This window comes from Rutilus rutilus (assembly GCF_951802725.1).
Source record: "Rutilus rutilus genome assembly, chromosome: 1".
Lineage (NCBI taxonomy): Eukaryota > Metazoa > Chordata > Actinopteri > Cypriniformes > Leuciscidae > Rutilus > Rutilus rutilus.
The window spans coordinates 22,508,749-22,530,678 of record NC_140209.1 but is presented as its reverse complement, the minus strand read 5'-3'; the positions used below and the strand labels follow the sequence as shown (position 1 = coordinate 22,530,678).

Genomic DNA, 21,930 nt, shown 5'->3' with positions numbered 1-21,930 from the left:
AATGTAAATATATATTTTGAATGAATTACACTGATGTTTCACTTTTTTCAGTGCTTTAAGTTGCTGTAAATTCTACAGTATTGTTTTTTACAGTGTAGGTCAGGGTGTACAAAGTTGCACAAAACGATTTTGATTGGTCAGACCAGAGGACTGCTGTGTCATGGTCTGTATAGTTTATAAGAGCTCTGAGGTTTTTGGAAATGAATCATGTTTTTGTAGCTATGTAAACTGTAGCTGTATTATAACAGCTTTTCCCAATTTATTTTAAGTAAATGTTTTAAAGATAAGGCCCCAGCCCCGATTAACACTGTTTATAACATGATGAGATATAAAATGATTATTCATAATCCTCTGGTGTATTTTTGCTTGTATCACAGCGCCCCCTTCCGTTCTTAAAACAAACAGCGACTCAGCGCGTCACGTGATTTACTGGAAGCCTTTGGTAAGTAAAAGTAACCTCGGTCGTGTTTAAGCTCCCTTCTGAGGAAACTGTTTTTTGTATCGACCACATTGTGTGTTTCTCGGTAAGTATAACGATTCAGTCATTTAGTTTTGTTTAACTGTTCATATCTTAGAATAAAGTTAGAATATTTCGAGTTACAATATCGTAAACAAATACGATGCTATATGCAGTTAAAAATGAACCTAATACTAACCGAAACTTGATAGGCTATAAAAAGGTATCATTTCTCTTTTCACGTTGTTAAAACATTAATGATAAAAGACTGTCTATCGATTTTTTTTATATATACTTAATTAACTTTATGTCCATGGCAATAAATTACAAAGGAAATTTGTCTACAAAACTCAAAACCTATGGCAACATGAAACTAAATAGCCTACTCCTGCAGCTCTCTTTCTGGAGTATTTACTTTCATGTTGCCATAGGTTTTGAGTTTTGTATACGAATTTCATTGTTTTCAGGTCATTACTAAATTAAAATTTGAAACAAAAACAAACAAATAAATAAATAATATAATATATTGAAGTGTTTGTTACTTGCATGACTTATTTACTGTTGTTGTTCAATTTAGACTGTTTTATGAATAAAAAGTGGTTTCATCTGTGGAAATGTCTTTGAGCAAAAACATAAAGGACCTTCAGATGATGGAGCAGGTGAGTGTGTCTCTGTTTCTTTAATATAAATGAAATAACATATGTTTACAATTAGGGGTGGGCGATATAGACTCAAAATTATATCACAATATTTCAAGAATATTTGCGATAATGATATTTATGACGGTGTAGAAAAAAAAATAGACAATTATTTTTATTACATTTATCTTACCTAAATATTTGCTCACTCATTGCGTTTTTACAATTGAGTAATTTTGAAAAACACAAGGAAGCTTGATTTCAATCTTTGAATTAAATTGAAAAAAGTAGCAAAAAATGTATACAAAATAATAAAGATACAAATAAAGAGTAAAGTTTTTGGGTAGGTCTAACACTAGTATTCAGAAATACAACTAGGGCTGCAACAAACGATTATTTTGATAATCGATTAATCTAACGATTATTAGAACGATTAATCGACTAATCGTCGATTATTTTGCCGACTAATCAGTAAGCTTGGAACGATTATTCAGCTTTTTCAATTAGTTAAAACACTGAGTTATACATATTCTAACTATAATATAAAAAAAGAAAATCACTTCAGCTTTTGAAATGGTTGTTTTAATGATCTTTGAGCCAACTAAACCGGTCATTCTCTTTAAGTTTTCAGATTTATGTCCAACTTAAATCACACACAAATGCTCTAAGCATTGGTTAAATATTCTGTTCTCTTTCAATAGAAAAAAAAAAATAATAATTCAGCTGCATTACAGACAAACTTAATCTGCAAACAATTATTATAAGAATAAATACAAATAAAAAAGACATGACAATTGAGCTGAGCTGACATTCTCATTCACCTTTTAATTTACAGTATAAAAAATTAACTGACATGATATTCTTCATAACATCTCATTTTGTAAGTCTTCATGAATATGGAACAAAATACAGGCAAGTGATAAGACTGGAATAACGTTACCTAATAGAGTTACAATAATAAAAACAGCCCTGACTCTTACTGTGCGTTCACACCGGACGCGAAAATGCGTCAAAATTCGCGCCTGCCGCGTCTAGTTATACGCTTGACCACTTTGTGTGCATTCGCGTGTCAAGAGCGAAATTGACGCGCGTAAAATCAATAGTTTGAATCGAAATTTACGCGCGTCAGAGGCGAAAGTTTCGAAACCTGTTGGCGGCCATCTTTTTTTAGATGTTTATCGAGCATTAGCATTAGCATTAATCGAGAGAGTCACCGCTCGTATATGCTCTGGAGAGCAGAAACAGCAGCGTAGTGGACATCGTCGCTGTTCTCGGGTCCACCAAACCCTCCGGAGGGTTTCAGGGGTTTCACAATTTGCTCCAGGAGGTAGGTTTGGTGGACCTAACGGTGAGGACGCTGACGAGGAAAGCGTAGGCCGTATAAGCCTCGGCCTCGAGTGGTGGTCGCTGCCTGACGAGCCCGCGCTGTACAGCCCGGCGCGAGGTTCACCCTCGCCCGCACCTAATCTGTGATTTATTTTTGTTTTGATAATAAATGGAGCTGCAGCCTTCAAAAATGAAACCTGTCCTGTGATTTTTTTTTTTATACACTAAATTGTGTTTGTTGTCTTTACATTAGATTAATAATGTTTCATATAATCTAGAATAGATATGGAATAAATAGCATTCAATACAAAATGAGTATCTCTCATATATTGAAATCGAGTTTTATGTTTTTATTTGCTTTATTGTGCATTTTTAGTCATATTACAAAATAATTTATTGAGGCCAAACATAAAATAACATTATAAACTGTCACTTCACCACGTGACAGCAGCATGCAAGCAGGCTCCTGATTGGTTAACGCGGCGCGAATTGACGCAGAAGTTCAGATTTTTCAACTCGGGCGGCAGACGCGAATTCGCGTCAAACGCGTGAATGCACAAATAGCACTAATAAAATCATTCGCGCTTAACGCGCCAGACGCTCAATTCGCGTCATTCGCGCGAACTTGACGCGCGAATGAGGCGAATTCGCGTCTACCGCGCCGCGCTAAACGCCTCATTCGCGCCGCAGGAATTTTTTACGCGCGTAACGCGTCTTTGCATTGACTTAACATTAAAATGACTCGCGCCTGACGCGCTAAACGCGTCCGGTGTGAACGCACCATTAAACTCGATCAAGCTTTATTCTATGCAAAAATAAATCATCACACTATTGTAATTATATTATTATTGTTACTATTATTGCTATTATTAGTAGTATTGCATTGTCTAATAAAGAGATTTACTGCTAACGTTAGTTATTTAGCTCCAGCTGGAGAACATTCACCTCTCACCGGCTCCTCTTGTGCCGAGGTGTTTCTTCTTTAAGTGCTTTAACATGCATGTTGTGCTCCCGTGAAAAACAAGTTCCGCCTTGCATGTATTGCACACGACAGCATTTTTGGTTTGAAGTTTTGTGAAACTTTCACACACCTAGCTAGTTCGGATTCGTTTGCACTCCGTCATAATTAATTTGCGCTGTGTTTTCTTCTACCGCAATAGCGTTTGTAACGGCTGCATTACACTCTAGCGCTACAGCGCCGTAGCGGTCAAATCGCGATATTGCAGGCCCTTACATTAGGTCACGTGAGATCAAATGACTACTCGACAACAAAGATATTTGTCGACAATTTTTTATTGTCAGCGTTGTCGACAACGTCGACTAATCTTTCAGCCTTAAATACAACAGAAACTGAATAAGGTAATCAAATGTAAACACTGATACACAGTCAATTCTAGGGCTGGGTGATATATCGCATCACATTGTTATGCGCATCTCGTCAGTAAAGCCGGTTCCTTGATTAGTAGTAAATCGCCTTCACCTGCTTTCAGATGGAGCGGCATTTACTACACAGCAAACACTCCAGTGTTAGATTAACACACCTGGGAGTGTATATGAGTCCACACTCAAGAGTGTTAAAGTTAATGAGATAATTAATTGATTAATTGAGTGATGATTGAGCATTATTGAAGACACCTGATGTTAACAAAATCTAAAGTTAATAATATAAGGGTCAAGAGTAGGGCTGGGCGATTTAAATCGCGATATTGTTATGCACATCTCGTCAGTAAAGCCGGTTCCTTGATTAGTAGTAAATCACCATCACCTGCTTTTAGATGGAGCGGCATTTACTACAAAGAGCCGTAGTTAACTGACAAGCTGAGCCATATCGCAATAATATCGCGGACATATCGCCAGCGATAATTAATGCGATATGGCTCAGCTTGTCAGTTAACTACGGCTCTTTGTACACAGCAAAAACTCCAGTGTTAAATTAACACTCCTGGGAGTGTATAAGTCCACACTCAAGAGTGTTGAAGTTAATGAGATAATTAAGTGATTAATTTAGTGATGATTGAGCATTATTGAAGACACCTGATGATAACAAGCAGAATCACTGAAGGAGAAAATCCCAAATTGTAAGCCACCGTTATGGTGATGGGCATTTGCATTAGTTGGACTCTTGACCCTTATATTATTAACTTTAAATTTTGTCTGGCTGCTGTATCTGAGTTATAACTGCCAGATGAACAAAGAAAAAAGTGATCTGTTGGTTCTATTATGACAATCATCATTTGAACTATGTTTTTGATTTATGTTGTTGTTTACAGCATAACTGTGATTCTGCATGAATATCAAGAATTTTAGATATAATATAAAGGATTTCTTAAAAGTTGTTTTTAAAAAAAAATCTTTCTTTTAGGCACACACAGATTCAGTCTATGCATCTCAACAATGGTGACGAGTAGAATATTCAATTAGGAAAAGTAAATTACATAGACAATTCAGATCATAATTTATTCATACCGCAATGCATGATGGGAGCCATTAATGAGTTGTGATTGGTGGCAGACACTGCAACATGCTTTATTATTGTCACCATTGTTGAGATTCACAGGCATATTATTGATGTCTGTGTTTCTAAATAAATTTATTTGAAAGTGTTTTGATCAGAACAATGTTTATTAAATATTTTGGATTATAAAAAAAATGCTGCTAATCATATGCTGTAAAATCACAAAACTGCTGCTAACAAGTTAAACCAAACTATCTCAATAAGTTTCATTTTTCAGATCACAGTATGATTATGTCAAAACATAACCAACACTTTCAGATAGGGCTGTGCGATATATATCGTGAGATTGTTATGCGCATCTCGTCAGTAAAGCCGGTTCCTTGATTAGTAGTAAATCACCATCACCTGCTTTCAGATGAAGCGGCATTTAGGGCTGAGGAGATAATTAAGTGATTAATTTAGTGATGATTGAGCATTATTGAAGACACCTGATGTTAACAAGCAGAATCACTGAAGAAGAAAATCACAAATTGTAAGTTACCATTAAGGTGATGGGTGTTTGCTTTAGTTGGGCTCTAGACCATTACATGTTTACTTTAATATTTACTGTTGTTTGTCTGCTGTTATTGATTTATAACAGTTAAATGAACAAAGTAAAATGTTATCTTATAGTGTTGGTTATGTTTTGACATAATCATGCTGTGATCTGAAAAAGGAAACTTATTGAGATAGTTTGGTTTAACTTGTTAGCAGCAGTTAAGTGATTCTTCAGCCTATGATTATCAGTACTTTACTTATAATTTTAAATGTTTAATAAACATTGTTCTGATCAAAAGACATTCAAATAAATTCATTTAAAACACAGACATCAATAATATGCCTGTGAATCTCAACAATGGTGACAATAATAAAGCATGTTGCAGTGGCTGTCACCAATCACAACTCATTAATGGCTCCCATCATGCATTGCGGTATGAATAAATTATGATCTGAATTGTCTATGTTATTTACCTCACCATTGTTGAGATGCATAGACTGAATCTTGACATCTGTGTGTGCCTAAAAGAATGATTTTTTTTTTTTTTTTTAAACAACTTTTAAGAAATCCTTTATATTATATCAAAAATTCTGGGCATTTATGCAGATTCACTAACCAACAACATAAATCGAAGTCAGAAAGAAGGATTTTAATGAGTTTAGTGATCAAGTTCAAATGATGATTGTCATAACATAACCAACACCATCAGATCACTTTTTTCTTTGTTCAACTGGTGATTATAAATCAGAAACAACAGACAAACAAAATCTTAAGTTAATAATATATGGGTCAAGAGTCCAACTACAGCAACCATTGATCGTCATAACGGTAACTTACAATTTGAGATTTTCTCCTTCAGTGATTCTGCTTGTTAACATCAGGTGTCTTCAATAATGTTCAATCATCACTAAATTAACTTAAACACTCTTGAGTGTGGACTCATACACTCCCAGGAGTGTTAATTTAACACTGGAGTTTTTGCTGTGTACAAAGAGCCGTAGTTAACTGACAAGCTGAGCCATATCGCATTAATTATCGCTGGCGATACGTCCGCAATATTAATGCGATATGGCTCAGCTTGTCAGTTAACTACGGCTCTTTGTAGTAAATGCCGCTCCATCTGAAAGCAGGTGATGGCGATTTACTACTAATCAAGGAACCGGCTTTACTGATGAGATGCGCATAACAATCTCACGATATATATCGCCCAGCCCTACTTTCAGATCACACTTTTCTTTGTTCATTTGACTGTTATAAATCAATAACAGCAAACAAACAAAATTTAAAGTTAATAATATAAGGGTCAAGAGCCCAACTAAAGCAAACACCCATCACCACAACGGTGGCTTACAATTTGTGATTTTCTTCTTCAGTGATTCTGCTTGTTAACATCAGGTGTCTTCAATAATGATCAATCATCACTAAATTAATCACTTAATTATCTCATTAACTTCTCTAACTTCTTTCTTAATTTAACACTGGAGTTTTTGCTGTGTAGTAAATGCCGCTCCATCTGAAAGCAGGTGAAGGCGATTTACTACTAATCAAGGAACCGGCTTTACTGATGAGAGGCGCGTATCAATGTGATGCGATATATCGCCTAGCCCTAGTAAATTCGGTGTTCATGTCTAGGGCTGGGCGATATATATGGTGAGATTGTTATAACCGGCTTTACTGATGAGACGCGCATAACAATCTCACGATATATATATCGCCCAGCCCTAATGGGAACCACCAGCAGGATGTTAAAAGTAACACTGAAGCAGTGTTAGAGTTAATTTGATAATTAAGTAATTAATTGAGTGAGTGATGATTATTCAATTATTGAAGACACCTGATGATAACAAGCAGAATCAATGAAGAAAAGAGAAACAAAATAACTACAACTGACTTCAAGACACAGCCTTAGATGAAATCAACTGAAAAGTCTTGAAATCGCTCTTATTACAAACCAGTTTGACCTTATTTCTGTCATTCATCTACAGAAGTTATTTTTGAGAATGAACACATTTTTTAGATGTTGATATTTTATTGAAAATATCTGGTCACCATTATGGTTATCAGTGTTTCCTGTAGTTGGGTGGTTTGATGATTTATAATTTTTTTAAATGTTATTTGTTGTCTTTGTAACATTGTTTACCAAAACACATAATTTGTTGCAACGGAAACCATAAACAAAGAGCATCAGGTGATATATTTTTCTTCATCATAATTAAAAAAGTTTGAAAATGTCATCACTGACCACAAGAGGTTACTTGTTATTAAAGTCCCTGTAAAGTCAAAATTAAGTATGTGTTCTGAGTTTGTCATACCACCGAAAAATGTGTTATTAGCCACCCAGCCCAATTTCAATGATTAAAAAAGCCGCCAAGTAAATAAAATAAGCTATCAAAATCTCGAAAAAATTAGCAGTAGTCTCAAACGCTGGGGGCGTGTCCGCTGGCTGCGCTGAAACCACGCCCACTCGCGGGAAATATGACTCGCGCACAGCTCGTGCATGTCGGCGCGACGGGAGGATGAAGGCCGAAGCGGACAGCGGGAGATAGTAGGTTCGGCCCCATTCACCAGTAACAGCGGATTATCAGTGAATTCCAGTTGTCTCCAACGAAAGTAAACTATCCTGATCTCTACAGAGGCGGGTGTGGTGGTGATCATCAGCTCTCCATCAAGGTAACGTTAGCTCTTCACAAGATAAATCCACCTCTTCTTGATATGATCATTTTTCAGAAATTTAAATAAGGACACCGATCTGTTTTCTAAGTGATTGCATCCAGGGAATACGCATTTACATGACAAAGGCATAGTAGCCAGAGCCGTGGGCATAGTAGCTAGCAAACTGTAGGCTGTCTGATAGTAACTCGCGATTGAGCGATAGGCTTAGTGACTCCGTGCGTCATCAAGTAGGGGCCCAATCAAGCTCAGGGGGTCGCAGTGCGTCATCGAGCCCCCGTTTTAGCCCCGCCCAAAAAATCCGGCTCACAGCAAGGGTGAAAAACTGTTAAACGGTCTAACTCCACAATTTAGTACTTCACAGTTCTCAGTCTTTGTAACATGTTTTAGCAATACATTTCTAGCACTTATAATGTGTTTAGAATTTTTTTGTAGAATTGCCTTTACAGGGACTTTAACAGATTTTTACCATCAATATATTTTTTTTTTGCCAAAGATCAAACATTCTGAATTTTAATTTATAAATACATTGTAAGAAGAGAAACCATAGACACACACACTAACATCAAGAATCAGCTTATGAATCACAACAATGGTGACATGCTTCATGCTGCAATGCATGCTGGGAGCCATTAGTTTTATAATATGGTGGTACCCAGCATGTATTGCTGCATGAAGCATGTCACCATTGTTGTGATTCATATGCTAATTCTTCATGTCTGTGTGTGTCTTAAAAAATTTGCTCCATGTCATTTAAAAAAAAAAATCATAATTCAGAATGTCTGATCTGTGGCAAGAAATTATCATTGGTGAAAAATAATCTATTAATAACAAATAACCATTTTTGCTAATTGATTAGATTAGTGAATCATTCTTCTTCATGATGGTTAAAACTACATTACCTGATCATCTTTGTTTCTGGGATTCTTTGTAACAAAATTATGTGTTTTGGTAAACACTGTTACAAAGACCACAAACTTGCATAATAAAGCCAAGAGTCAAACTGCCCAACTAACTCTGCTGAGATCTTGAGAGATCTTGAGAGATTTAATGTTGTCTTTTATCTTCAGTTGATTTCATCTCCTGAAGTCAGTTGTAGTTCTTGTGTTTCGCTTTTCTTCAGTGATTCTGCTTGCTATCATCAGGTGTCTTCAATAATTGAACAATCATCACTCAAATAATCACTTAAATATCTCATTAACTCTAACACTGCTTCAGTGCACCAGGGAATTTACGGTGTCTAGTCCTGAGTCCTGACTAAATTAAATACATTAATTCTGATTCCTTACAATTAAAGCTATCTTTTGTTGTTTTGACGACAACATTAATGACAGACACATATGGCTGCTGTCACTTTTAGAGCTAGTGCCCGGATCCATTACTGTTTTCATTATAATCCGGGCACTAGCTCTTGATTTGGGGGCCCCCTCCCACCACGCGGAGTCACCTGTTTGACGATTATTGACACAAATGTCACGCTATGTTACATTATACATTAATAAAATGAGGTTATGTATTATTACAAAATAAATACTTAATAAAAGATAGTAGATACTTAAAAAGTTTTAACTTTTTCTTTACTCTTTGAAACTTCTGAAAACAAACTGTCACAAAACATATTAAATAAATTATTTGCAAAATATCCTCCAACGTTTTGCAACACTTTGCAGTTTGAATGATGTCTTGTATGAACATGACGTAGTATGTTTTTATGTTTCCACTGATCGATCGCGCCCGCGCCTCACAACATATTCCAGCATTGCAATCTTGACATCACAGCCTGTTCATTATATAATAGTAAAATAGTCAACTGAACATATAAAAATTACACTGCTCTGTTTAAATAGTCAGTAATACAATTTGTACCATTCAGTGTAAGCACCGCTCCACTGTGATGTTTCCAAGCACATTCCAAGCACAAGAGAATGATTTTTTTTTCTGTCGATATTGGAACACGAGTGAAGTACAAAGCCTATAATAAAGAATAGTTTACCATCCAAATACGTCGCAAATGTTGAAACATTTTGATTCTATTGAGAGAGATATGTTAGCCCAACGCCGCTTACTTTCACTTTCGCTTTAAATAATTTAGTTTTGGCTTGTTTATAGTTATTATTTTTATTCTTGTTCTGTTCAGAATATTATTAAATTTAAAGGATAAATCATTGATTTAAATGCCAATCATCAATCATTGATCAAATTAAAATTTTGTGACATGGCTTAACATCACCATGACTTAGCGCACAAATTGTCTATGCACGCGAGGTTATGCGCATGACTCAAACACTGGCAGACACAGCAGCAGTTGTAGGCAGGTATATTTATAGATCATTTTCTTGTCTTGAATTAGTCATTAAAGGAGCCATATGTAAGATTGTGGCCAAAACTGGTACTACAATCACTTTCAAATTACTGTATAGAGCGGTGTATCCCCTCCCCCTCCCCCCTGACTCGAGGTTGCCAGATAGGCTGCAGGATCCAGCAGGAACGAAGGCTGCTACAAGGAGGTGGTAACTAGAGCAGAGCTGGCAACCCGGATGCCGAAACACTACTGACTTCGTGATTGGTAGATAGGTGGAGGGTGGCGCTTCAGGCCAAAACACAACATGACAACATCAACATCAGTTGAGGGCTGCAACTTCACTTTTTAAATGACAATATCCTGGCCGTACTACTGTTGTCAGTGATATAAGTATTTGAAATGAACATGATTTCTTAATGTCTAGTGACATATCAGGGCCATTTTATGATTAATTGAAATACATTTCTTACATACAGCTCCTTTAATTCATTAATTTATGTCACTTGTTTAAAGCTAGAAATCATTTGGATGGTTAAACAACCTGCTCTGGTGATATTGGTGACTTTCCCCGCTCCCCCCAGTGTTCCCAGGTGGAAAACCATCCTTGGGGACTACCGTCCCGGCAAGATAGAAATTGGAAGTCTCGTGAGAAGCGAGAACGAGCGCGAAACACGAATTGCTTTACGTCAATCAATGTTCTATGATAATGTGTATGATGTATTACCCACCTCGGTAGACATAGCTCCACACGATACAGTTGGCTTGCTCCGATCATAACAAACGCACATGAGCAGCGGTAGAGAGGGGGAGGAGGCCGCCGCAAGTGAGTTTTTTACAACAGTGTTGTGAAATATACGGCCCACAGCTGTAGGGGGAGCTCGTGGGGAAAACATGCGACAACAAAAGGGAAAATCAGCGAAGAAGTGACGAGTTTGCTAGAGTTAACAGGCCGGCTCTGGTTACGATGCAAGTGACAAAGACAATTCCATCATATCCTGACTGCTAAACACAAGAGTGTAGTACCGACGCTTGGCTTGTGCAACCCATTTTGAGAGCGAGAGAGAGAAGACGAAGCACCGCTGAACACTCATGCGATTTGTAAAATTGCATCTCGGAGAAAGTTTAAAAATTATTGATTTGATTTTATAATCTGTGTGGATTCATTTAGGCTACTTATACAAAGTTCATGCTAAAGTGAATCAATGTTTGCGGGGGAATTTCCCGCATTATAAGTGGTAGACCTGCGGCAATTATTAGAATACTATTGAAGTAGCTCCTTTTTAGGTACTAAATCGTCATTGGAGGCTGACTTAATGCTCTCACGCTCAGACAGGTGTTGTTGTTGTGTGTGCTAGGGAACATAATAATAATAATAATAATAATTCATTACATTTATATAGCGCTTTTCTCGGCACTCAAAGCGCTTTACATTGAAGGGGAAATCTGCTCAACCACCACCAATGTGCAGCATCCACCTGGATGATGCGACGGCAGCCATATTGCGCCAGAACGCCCACCACACACCAGCTTACTGGTGGAGAGGAGACAGTGATGAAGCCAATCAGTATATGGGGATGATTAGGAGGCCATGATGGACAGAGGCCAAGGGGCAAATTTGGCCAGGATGCCGGGGTTACACCCCTACTCTTTCGAAAGACATCCTGGGATTTTTAATGACCACAGAGAGTCAGGACCTCGGTTTTATGTCTCATCCGAAGGACGGTGCTCTTTGACAGTACAGTGTCCCCATCACTACACTGGGGCATTAGGACCCACACAGACCACAGGGTGAGCACCCCCTGCTGGCCTCACTAACACCTCTTCCAGCAGCAACCTGGTTTTCTCAGGAGGTCTCCCATCCAGGTACTAACCAGGCTCAGCCCTGCTTAGCTTCAGTGGGCAACCAGTCTTGGGCTACAGGGTGACATGGCTGCTGGGCAAAACATACATAATGTGCCATACCTCATTGCGTCGCTGTATCATTGATATCGCGATATGACACTTTTTTATCATGTAAAAGTTTATACTGGTATTATCGTGGACAGTATGATATGGCACACCCTTATTTACAATTAATTTTTTGTTTTTTTTATACATGTTTCAGAACACAGTGCTGCTGTTGATCGGGAAAACCGGATCTGGGAAAAGCGCCACCGGAAACATCATCTTTAATACTGGAGTGTTTGAGTCAGTAATGAGATCTTCATCAGTGACCAGATTCTGTCAGACACACACTGGTGATGTTAATAACAGGAGAGTGACGGTTGTCGATACTCCAGACTTCATCTTCTCCACTCACACTGACTTTGATTCAGACTCAGAGCTGAAGAGAGCTCTTGAATTATGTTCAGCAGGAGCTCATGTGATCCTGCTTCTTCTGCCTTTAAGCACTTTCACTGAGCAGGAGATGGATTTCATTGGTTGGTTTGAGCAGAAGTTTGGTGCAGAAGCTCACAGATTTATTCTAGTGCTCTTCACTCATGCAGATCAGAGACACATGAGAACACTAGGAGAAATGATCAGGAGAAATCCTCAATTATCTGGTTTTATTAACCGATGTGGTCAGAGATATCATGAGTTTAACATTAAAGCTCCAGCAAACAGACGACAGGTGACTGAACTCATGGATAAGATCGACAGACTCGTGTCTGAGAACACAAACTCCTGCTACACACTAGACATGATGCAGGAGACTGAGAGGAGAAGAGAGGAGGAGGAGAGAGAAGAGAAGGAGAGGAGAGAGAGGGAAAACAGAATGAGATTAGAGACAGTCAGAATAGAGACAGAGACACGAGTGAGGAGAGATATTGAACAGGAGAAACTGGAGAAAGAGAGGAGAGAGAGAGAACATCAGATGGCATTCGAGAGAGTCAGAAGAGAGACAGAGACTCGAGTGAGAGGAGAATATGAAGCTGGGAAGAGGGAGAAACATCTGTTCTGTAAGCAGTTAAAGCTGAAATATATCTGTGTATTTATGTTTTTTGCTGTAGTGTCAGGAGGTATTTTGGTGTGGAGGAGAGACTCTTCACATGGATGGATGTTCACTAAGGGTTTCTTTACTGGAGGATCAGCATCAACTGCAGGAGTTTTCACTGGGATTCTCTGGAGATTGATGTTGAAGAGTCAGTTGATCCGTTCATCTTCTCGTGAGCGTCCCAGCGCTGTTAGACAGATATTACTGAAGACAGCAGGTGTTGTGTGTGGTTTATCAGCTGGAGCTGTGATTGGTCACTTTATAGGAGGAAATGAACTTCCTGTTACAGTGTTAGCAGGATTAGCTGGAGCTGCAGGAGCTTTTACTGCAATACAGTGAAGATGCTGATGCTTTACAGATCATTATCTTTACGATTGAATCATTAATGCATAAATTACATGTTATTTTGGTTGTTTTAGTTGTTTAATGTAATTTTTTTCAGAATCATTAGAGAAGCATGACCTCTATTTAAAAAAAAGAAAGAAATGCTCAAATTATGTATAATCACGCAGCTTTATTTTGCACACAAACAGCTCTTAAATGAGTTTTTATGTTGCTAATTTTTGTTCATGGTATAAAGCTGCAACTATATGTTTTGCCAAAAAGAATATCTAAATATTTGACTTGACATTTTTTTTTTAACTACATTGGAATTGAAACTGGGAATTGATCAGAATTGGCAACAATAAAATTCAAAAGATGCCAAACCCTTCTAAATTACCCTGAAATGATAGATTAGGTGACACTTTTCTTCAGATTATATCTGTAATTCTAATAGATGTTTGTCAGTTTTTTTGAGGTTTCATAACAGGATTGATGAGGGGGAGATGATAATGCATTTAATGCATTTACCACAAATATATGACAGTGTGTTTTTCTGTAGTATTAGAAACATCTGAGGAACTTGTGAAAATTACGTGTTGATAATGTCTCTTAAAGGTACAATATGTAACTTTTAACTTTTAACTTTAAAAATAGGAAAAATCACTATATCTATGTTATATATTTTTTTAGTTATGTACTTACAATTTCCTGACTGTTTCCAACAACTTTCAAACCAGGAGAAATTTGTCATTTAATTCGAAGACACGTCATGTTTTGTCACCGTCAATGGCGTCGTTTCCGCTCGTACTGCCATAGCAACCAGAGCCCTCTGATAGTAACCAAGGCTGTGTAGTTCGCAATGTCTATTTGCACGCTGTTGTTGTTTCGTTCAAACATTATGGACCATGGCAAGCACACTTTGGATAAAAAAAGGTTTCTGTTTCTGCTGTGCTTGGTCACAGTGAACGTGCTGTGTGCGCACATTTCTTTTGTTTTATTATTTTTGATATATAACAAATAAAGCAAAGGTCCCAGTCACGCCGACCCCTGTCTTCTTCCTTCCTACATCCACAATATTGAACCTCATCACACTGGTGCCGAAGCCCGGGAAGGAAGAAGATCACCGCCGCCATGCAGACCCCGCCAGGCACGCCCAGGGGCTCTCTCTCTCTCTCTCTCTCTCTCTCTCTCTCTCTCTCTCTCTCTCTCCCCTCTCTCTCATGTGAGAGACCGTGTGCGTCTGCGGCTGATTATGGATTGCTCGTCAACTGAGTCTTCCTCGGTCAGAAGGAATAGGCAAATCCAATGGTGCAGTTTTGAGAATTTATTGAGGAGGAGTCGGGTACATGGAGATGATGATGGTTTACAGGTATTGATATGACAAATTAAGTGTGTTTGTGGATGTGTGTGTGTGGTTATCTGAAATAGAAAATACAATAAAATGTATATTAATAAACAAGTAGGCTTTGGTTACATACAGATGCATAAAGAAATCACCCGTAGTACAACAAAAAATCCACTAGAGGGAGCTCTAACACTATAAATGAACTTGCATAATGCCATAAATCTCCAAATAGTGAAAAAGTGCCAAAAACAGGCAAACTATAAATTAAGTATAATATTTGCAGTTATTTGCAAGACAATATAAAGTATATATAGTATATGGCTACTTTAGAAACGCATGTGGAGCGCCGTAGCGGGCCGCAGCAGTATAACAGTAGGGAATAACACAAGTATAACAACTTCGCCACCTGGGCTAATAACTCTGCGATAAACGCGTCATTCATGTAAAAGTCGTACTTACATCATAAGGACGCACACAGCACTCATACACACAAGATTAGCGCAGGATTAACAAAGGATGGCAATTCTCTGCACCGTGAATGATGCTCTCATGGCACTGGACCAAACCAAAGTGAAAGTATCTCGCGCAACCGCGATTGAGCAAAACTACAAATGAACACATGCATTATGGGGAACGTAGTCTATGTCAGGGCACGGACTTTTAACACTCTCATGTTCCCCCTCTAAGCCTGTCCCCCTTCCCAGGTCTCGCGGGGGGCTCATGCCAAGGCTGATGCTGAAATGGAGGACGGGGATTCTAGGGAGCCGGTGGCATCACCCAGGGCCCCTCCCAGGGGAGGGGGCTCGACCAGCGTTTTTTTCACCCCACAAGCTGCGCCACTGCTCTCTCCACGCCAATCCCTTGACCTGCTTCCTGCCACCAGAGCGGAGGGGAAGCACCAACCCTGCCCTGCCAGGCTCCAGCACCAATTCTGCCCTGCCAGGCTCCAGCTCACCCTTACCCAGCAATGCTATTGTTGACAGTGGGCTACCAACTCCAGAGGACATCCGGCCATATCCAAAAGCTGGACCCCGAAAAACGAACCAGCAAAGGAAGAAAATGACGCAAATCAGCAATACTTACTGACACGCCAGTGAAGCAGCAACTAGAAATGGAAAAGCTGTTTCAAAAGAAAGGGAAGCAGAAATCTGGACCTATGAAAAACTAGGCAGCTAAAAGAAGAAAAATTATGCAAGAGTCATCATCAGATGATGAAGAGTGCTTCTGCCTCGTCTGTGTAGCCATTTTCAAACAGTCGTCCAAAGGAGACCTGGGTAAAATGTGTAAAATGCAACAATTGGGCCCATGATGCCCAGGCAATTTATGTGTGTCAGAATTGTGACTCTGGAGATGAGTCCGATTAGTCAGATACAGGGCATCTGTTTTGTTCAGAGGTTAAGTTAAGCAGGTTATCTGCAGCATTCCATTCAGTTATCAGGATCTATGTGCAAGCCATAGAACGTTTGAGTTTAAAGTTCAAAGTAAAGTGGTCTTGCCACTTAATTGAAATGTGCATTATTTGGATTGAAATAATTGTTTTTCCAGATTATCCAGGCACGGATGTTTATATTTTTCCAGTTCTGGTTTGAGTTAAAAAATTAAAATCAATATTCACAATTAAGTAGTTGTGTTCTTATTTTTAGATAATCTAGTGTGACAACTTACCCGCCGATGGGGCAAATTGTCACAAGTGCACACTCGCTATTCAACAGTCTACAACTCCGTAATGAGATAAGATATGAAGATGTTATGAATACAATATATGTGCCCAAGACTTCCTTCTTTCATTTGGTATGAGATTTATACCATTTTGATGTATGGTGCTCTGTAATTGTTAGACAGTGTGAAAAGTGTGACAGCATACCCCGCTCTCCCCTAGCCTACGCGTTTGCCTGAACCACATTTATGTGTCCAGTAATAATGTTTAAGATTTTTTTTTTTTATTAAAAGAGGCAGTGTTTTTTATTTTATTTTTTATAACATATTTCGTTTTATTGTTGACGGAGGCAGAGTTGTATTTTTATTTCGTTTTATTGTTGCCTAAAATATACATAAAGAGATGACCGGAGTAGAGCTCGGGAGTTCGTTCTCCTGAGTCGAACTTGGCAAGTCCGAACCAAGGGCGCAAGTCCAAGTTTGCGTAGCCTACTTGTGCTGCGTTCCAGTCCACTTTTAGACACGCACTTGCGAACTTCCCTAAGCACTTCCCCTCGGGGGAATCCCTGCCGCCATTTTGAAGTGCATTCCACTTTGTGAAGTGGACAAGGGAAGTTTATATGGACAGACCCTCGATCCCTCGATTTTGACCGAGGGAGCAAGTCTACTTCACATGTAGGGGAGAGTGGGGTAAGATGAGCCAGTTTTTACTTATGTGGATCTCAAGGCAAGGGAAATTGAGACAGAAGTACAATGAAGACATCCACTGTTAATTTGGGATGTTGCCAATAAACTGAAAATGAAAAAATGCACCTATGAAAAAGAGCCTTGAAAATATGACCTCAGAAAAAAAAGTGTTCATGTGACTCAACTTACCCCAGGCTAGGGATCCAAGTCAGTGGGTAAATTGAGCAATCTGGGGGTAAATTGACCATCCTATCTTTCACTTTTTTATGCAAGCATAATAATAAAAAAAAACTTGCCTCTTTAAAATAATAATTTAATAACACACTTACCTTTCTAAACAATGTTAACCCTCTGGGGTCTGAGGTGTTTTTGGGGCCCTTGGGATGTTTTGAAGTGCCCTGACATTTGTGCTTTTTTCAATTGCTTATACACATATTAATGGCAAAGGTGTAAATGCACTATTTAGCACAAAACAGGGCTACCATAATATGTGAGCAACATGTATGTACATGTTTGTATTTTTGAGAGAATAATGTTTATGCGTGGTTATTAAAAAAACAAAATCTTCTCCCCAAATGTGTCACTAATATAAAGCACAATACAAATAATTTAAAGAGAAGGCTTATATTGACCTTTTAAGATTTAGCTTACATCTACCTTGTAAATATATGTTTTGCTATTTTATTAAAAAGATTACAATTACAACAACAATTACAATTTCAACAATATTTCAAGTGTACTCTTTCTTTGTAAAAAATAAATTATAGGCCTACATTTTACTATATGTATTCATTTATTTGAATATAGCCTACATTGGAACAAATAGCCTACTATGGTAACATCTTAGTTGATGACTTTAATTTTGACAAAAAAATAAATAAATACTGTGCGTATATATATATTACAACATATGAGCAGAAATTGCTAAACAAAAGCTTATTTGATGTGGCAGTGGTCTATTTTAAAAAACTTCATAATTTATCCAAAACTAGTCAACAAAATATTGTCTTTCATATTTCGGCCGAATGTATCGTTTTTATGAAATATTAGGGCATATAAATGTTAATTGCAGTTTAATATGTTGCTTATACAAAGACATTTTATTTCAACACAATTTAGTCGATTTTCTCCATTTCAAAAAGGTTGAACCACTGGTTCAATTTACCCCACATCATCTGGCTCACTTTGCCCCATAGCCACCATTTTGGTAAAAACAGCCTAGCTTAGCAATTCAGGATAACCTTTAGCTTAATGATTCACATGGTTTTAAATGTTGACAAATCACCAACATGTACCATACACAACTTTAGACCTAGATCAATTTGCTTTGACAAAACGGCTAATATACCTGAAATGCAGAAAATGTACTTTAACAAGCAAAAAAGGTGTTTTTGTGGAAAAGACAACTTCCCTCTTGTCCCATGTGCTTCTCCTCTTCACAGCAATATATAAATGATGGAGTCCTTCAAAATGTATGGTCCCATGACACCAAATGTGCATAGTTGCCTAGAAACAGGGGGTGGGTCAACTTACCCACTGGCTCATTTTACCCCACTCTCCCCTACACTTCAGGCACCTATATGTCCCACAATGCAGTACGATTGTGACGTCACTACATAGCTCGTCTAATCACCAACACAACAGACAACTCTATGATATATTATATTTTTTATTTATTTAAAACAACCCAAACACACATATAAACATTTGGATGCTGCAATAAACAAATTCTTAAAGGGAAAAAAAATGTAAATAATAAATCAACTCCATAGCTGATTCCAAGTGATCAAGGGCTTAGGGCGTTCCAGTTCAGCCCATTGCAGCTTCCGCCAGTAGTGGGCACTCGTGCAACGTAGCAATGACGTACATCCGAGTGAACGAGACGGAGGGAAGTTAGCGAGTGAAGGGCATGACAATTGACCCTTCGCTAAGCCACGCCCGAAAACCGCAACAGGCCAATCGTGGCTTAGCAACCGTAACTAGGTGCGGGAGGTCTGGCAAGCTTTCGAGTGCGGGACACATGCCGAAGCGTTGTGCGTATGTAGGCTATACGACAATTCACCATGACGTCACAACAGTAATAGACGTTCTTCCGGGTGGCAAAAGCCAAAGCGTTCCTATGACAACGCTAGTAAATTGCTTGGAAAGGAGGCCCACCGTCAACAGTAAAAATGTAATAAAAAAAAAAAATTTAATTAAATATAATGCATTTTTTTAATCATAATAACAACTGTGTTTAATGATATAAGTAAAAAATATGATAAATATGTAATATAGTAGGCCTACACATAATTAGCAAAATACTCTCTATAGCTCTTTTTTCTAGCCAAAATAACGTGCTATATAGCCTATCATGGTAATTAAATGGCTTTCCTGAGGTAAATGTTATGTGACAATTGTTCTCCAGCTGTTATATCGACCTTTGCGCGGTTGAAAAACACTGATTGGTCGATATTATGTATGAGGAATATACATTTAGGTAAGTTGCGTGAGAAAATGGATGTGTAGTGAGAGCGTGTGAAAAGTGACAATTGTATGAGGCGCCACGTAGGATTTAAATCAAACTTCGCTTATCAATACATACATAACACAATACAATTATAAATTACTCGCATATACATTTATTGGATGTTCAAAATACATATTTGAAATACTCGTGCACACTAATATGAAATCCATACCAATACATATTATGTTAGTAATGAATGCTTGTGAATAACTTGCATATAGGCTACATATAAACTTGACGCACGCATACACCTATAAATACTTAAACTTCCATGCATATACACCTATAAACACTCGTCTCGCACATACACACTCGCAGCACGCAGACACACCTATAAACACTCGCACAGACGCACATTCATATAAACTCGATGCGCATACACATCCATAAAACACTCGCGCATACAAAATAAAACGTGGATGCATGCTTTAGTTGTGTAGGCTATGTATGCGAGTATTTATGCGTGCGTCAAGTTTATATACAATATTCACAAGTGTATGCATTTATTACTAACATTGCTATGAATTTCATATTAGTGTGCACGTGTAGGCTATTTCATATGTATTTTGAACATCCAATAGTATATGTATATGCGGGTAATTTATAGGTGTATATGCACGTGTGTTATGTATGTATTGATAAGCGAAGTTTGATTTAAATCCTACGTGGCGCCTCATACAATTGCGTGAGTCTCACGGTCAGTTGCTATAACCTCCTCACCCACAGGAAATCGATAAAACCCTACACCTTTTGCTGTATATCTGGCAGCGCAACCCCAAACACAACACGTTTTCATCATCGTTTCAACTTTGATCAACAACAATGTTTTTAACTGTTACTGTTGCAGTCGCCGGCTGGATCTCTTCAGTTAGTCAGTGGAAGCCGCTCGCGTTCTGCCACCCGGAAGTGATCGGCGCCTATTGTTTACAAACATTCTGAAAAGGCCTATTGTAAATGATCTGATACCCGGTATCCTAAAAGTTTGGACGGGTTTGTGGGGGAGATATGCCCGGCGTCATCTTCATTTATATAGTGCTTTTAACAATGTAGATTGTTCCAAAGCAGCTTTACATTGATAATAGGAAATTTTAAATAAATTGTTTTGGCTTCATAGCAGCTCTAGAATAAAGTTATTGTCCGGCTCGTGGATCAAGCAGTGTGATTAAAGGCAAGACCGAGGCTCACTGATATAACTTGCTTCAAAATATATTTCAGCATTTTGTTAATCGACGGCCTAACTAGTAACGTCACCCAGTCCGATCGCGGCTCTCCCGGTAAAAGTAAATGGTAGTTAGTAAAAGGAGGGAACATCAGGGTGCTTGCCGGAGATCTCCAAGGAAAAGGTTGGTATGCAAACTTAAATTAACAAAAATAACAAACTTAATCAGTTCATAACAGTAGTCACTTATGTGACCCACGACGTGTGAGCAGTAACGTAAGCTTGGCGTGCTAAAATAAGCGGGAGAATGTTATCTTTGCAAAGTGGTCAGGCTAATGTCTTGTGTTTATTCCACAATACTTATGGATGAGCGGTTTTATTTATAAATATTAGAATATTTTCAAATTTCACTTACCCTGCTGTGTATGCACATATCTGTTCCTCAATTTGTGTGTTTCCCATTTGAATGGTCAGCGGCAGCGCTGCTGCTTGCGCTGGGACCTACAGTATGCTTTAGCTTCAATTTTGATGAAATTATTCTCTAATCGGTTGCATATTATGTCGTGGATATATCCCTCGAATGCATACTGTAGTCCCTTTTGTCTTGATTTTCACCTGTTCGCCAAAAATGACTAATTATCTCCTTGGGAATGTCTGAAACCGGTGCATACATACTGTAATAGACGTGCCAGGCGCAAAAGCTTGCCAGGCGTAGCAACAGTAACTAAGGAGGGCGGAGCTTAGCGAAGGGTCAATTTTGGACTGGAACGCAGCATTGGTATTGAGAAACGGCTTAACTGAGAGAAAAAAAATCCTTCAGGCGCGCTCTCGATAACATGCACGGGCGTCAGGGGCGTTCTCTCGTTCTGTTTAATAGCCTGCCCTACACA

General features: G+C 38.3%; 1 protein-coding gene across 3 annotated transcripts; it reads left to right on the top strand.

The window, feature by feature from the left end:
* The first annotated feature begins 428 nt into the window (after positions 1-428).
* LOC311292434 (GTPase IMAP family member 4-like) lies at positions 429-16,622 on the top strand. 3 transcript variants are annotated; one of them, XR_014627715.1, is made up of 4 exons: positions 429-524; positions 1,035-1,116; positions 12,491-15,053; positions 15,734-16,622. XR_014627715.1 is itself a non-coding variant. In XM_084412101.1 (3 exons), the coding sequence occupies exons 2-3, from the start codon at positions 1,072-1,074 to the stop codon at positions 13,697-13,699; spliced, it is 1,254 nt and encodes a 417-aa protein (XP_084268227.1). In that variant the 5' UTR covers positions 429-524; positions 1,035-1,071; the 3' UTR covers positions 13,700-16,622. The 3 variants fall into 3 exon arrangements, 1 of the variants encoding a protein (XP_084268227.1); XR_014627716.1 differs by having other exon boundaries at positions 15,717-16,622; XM_084412101.1 differs by having other exon boundaries at positions 12,491-16,622.
* Positions 16,623-21,930: the final 5,308 nt, after the last annotated feature.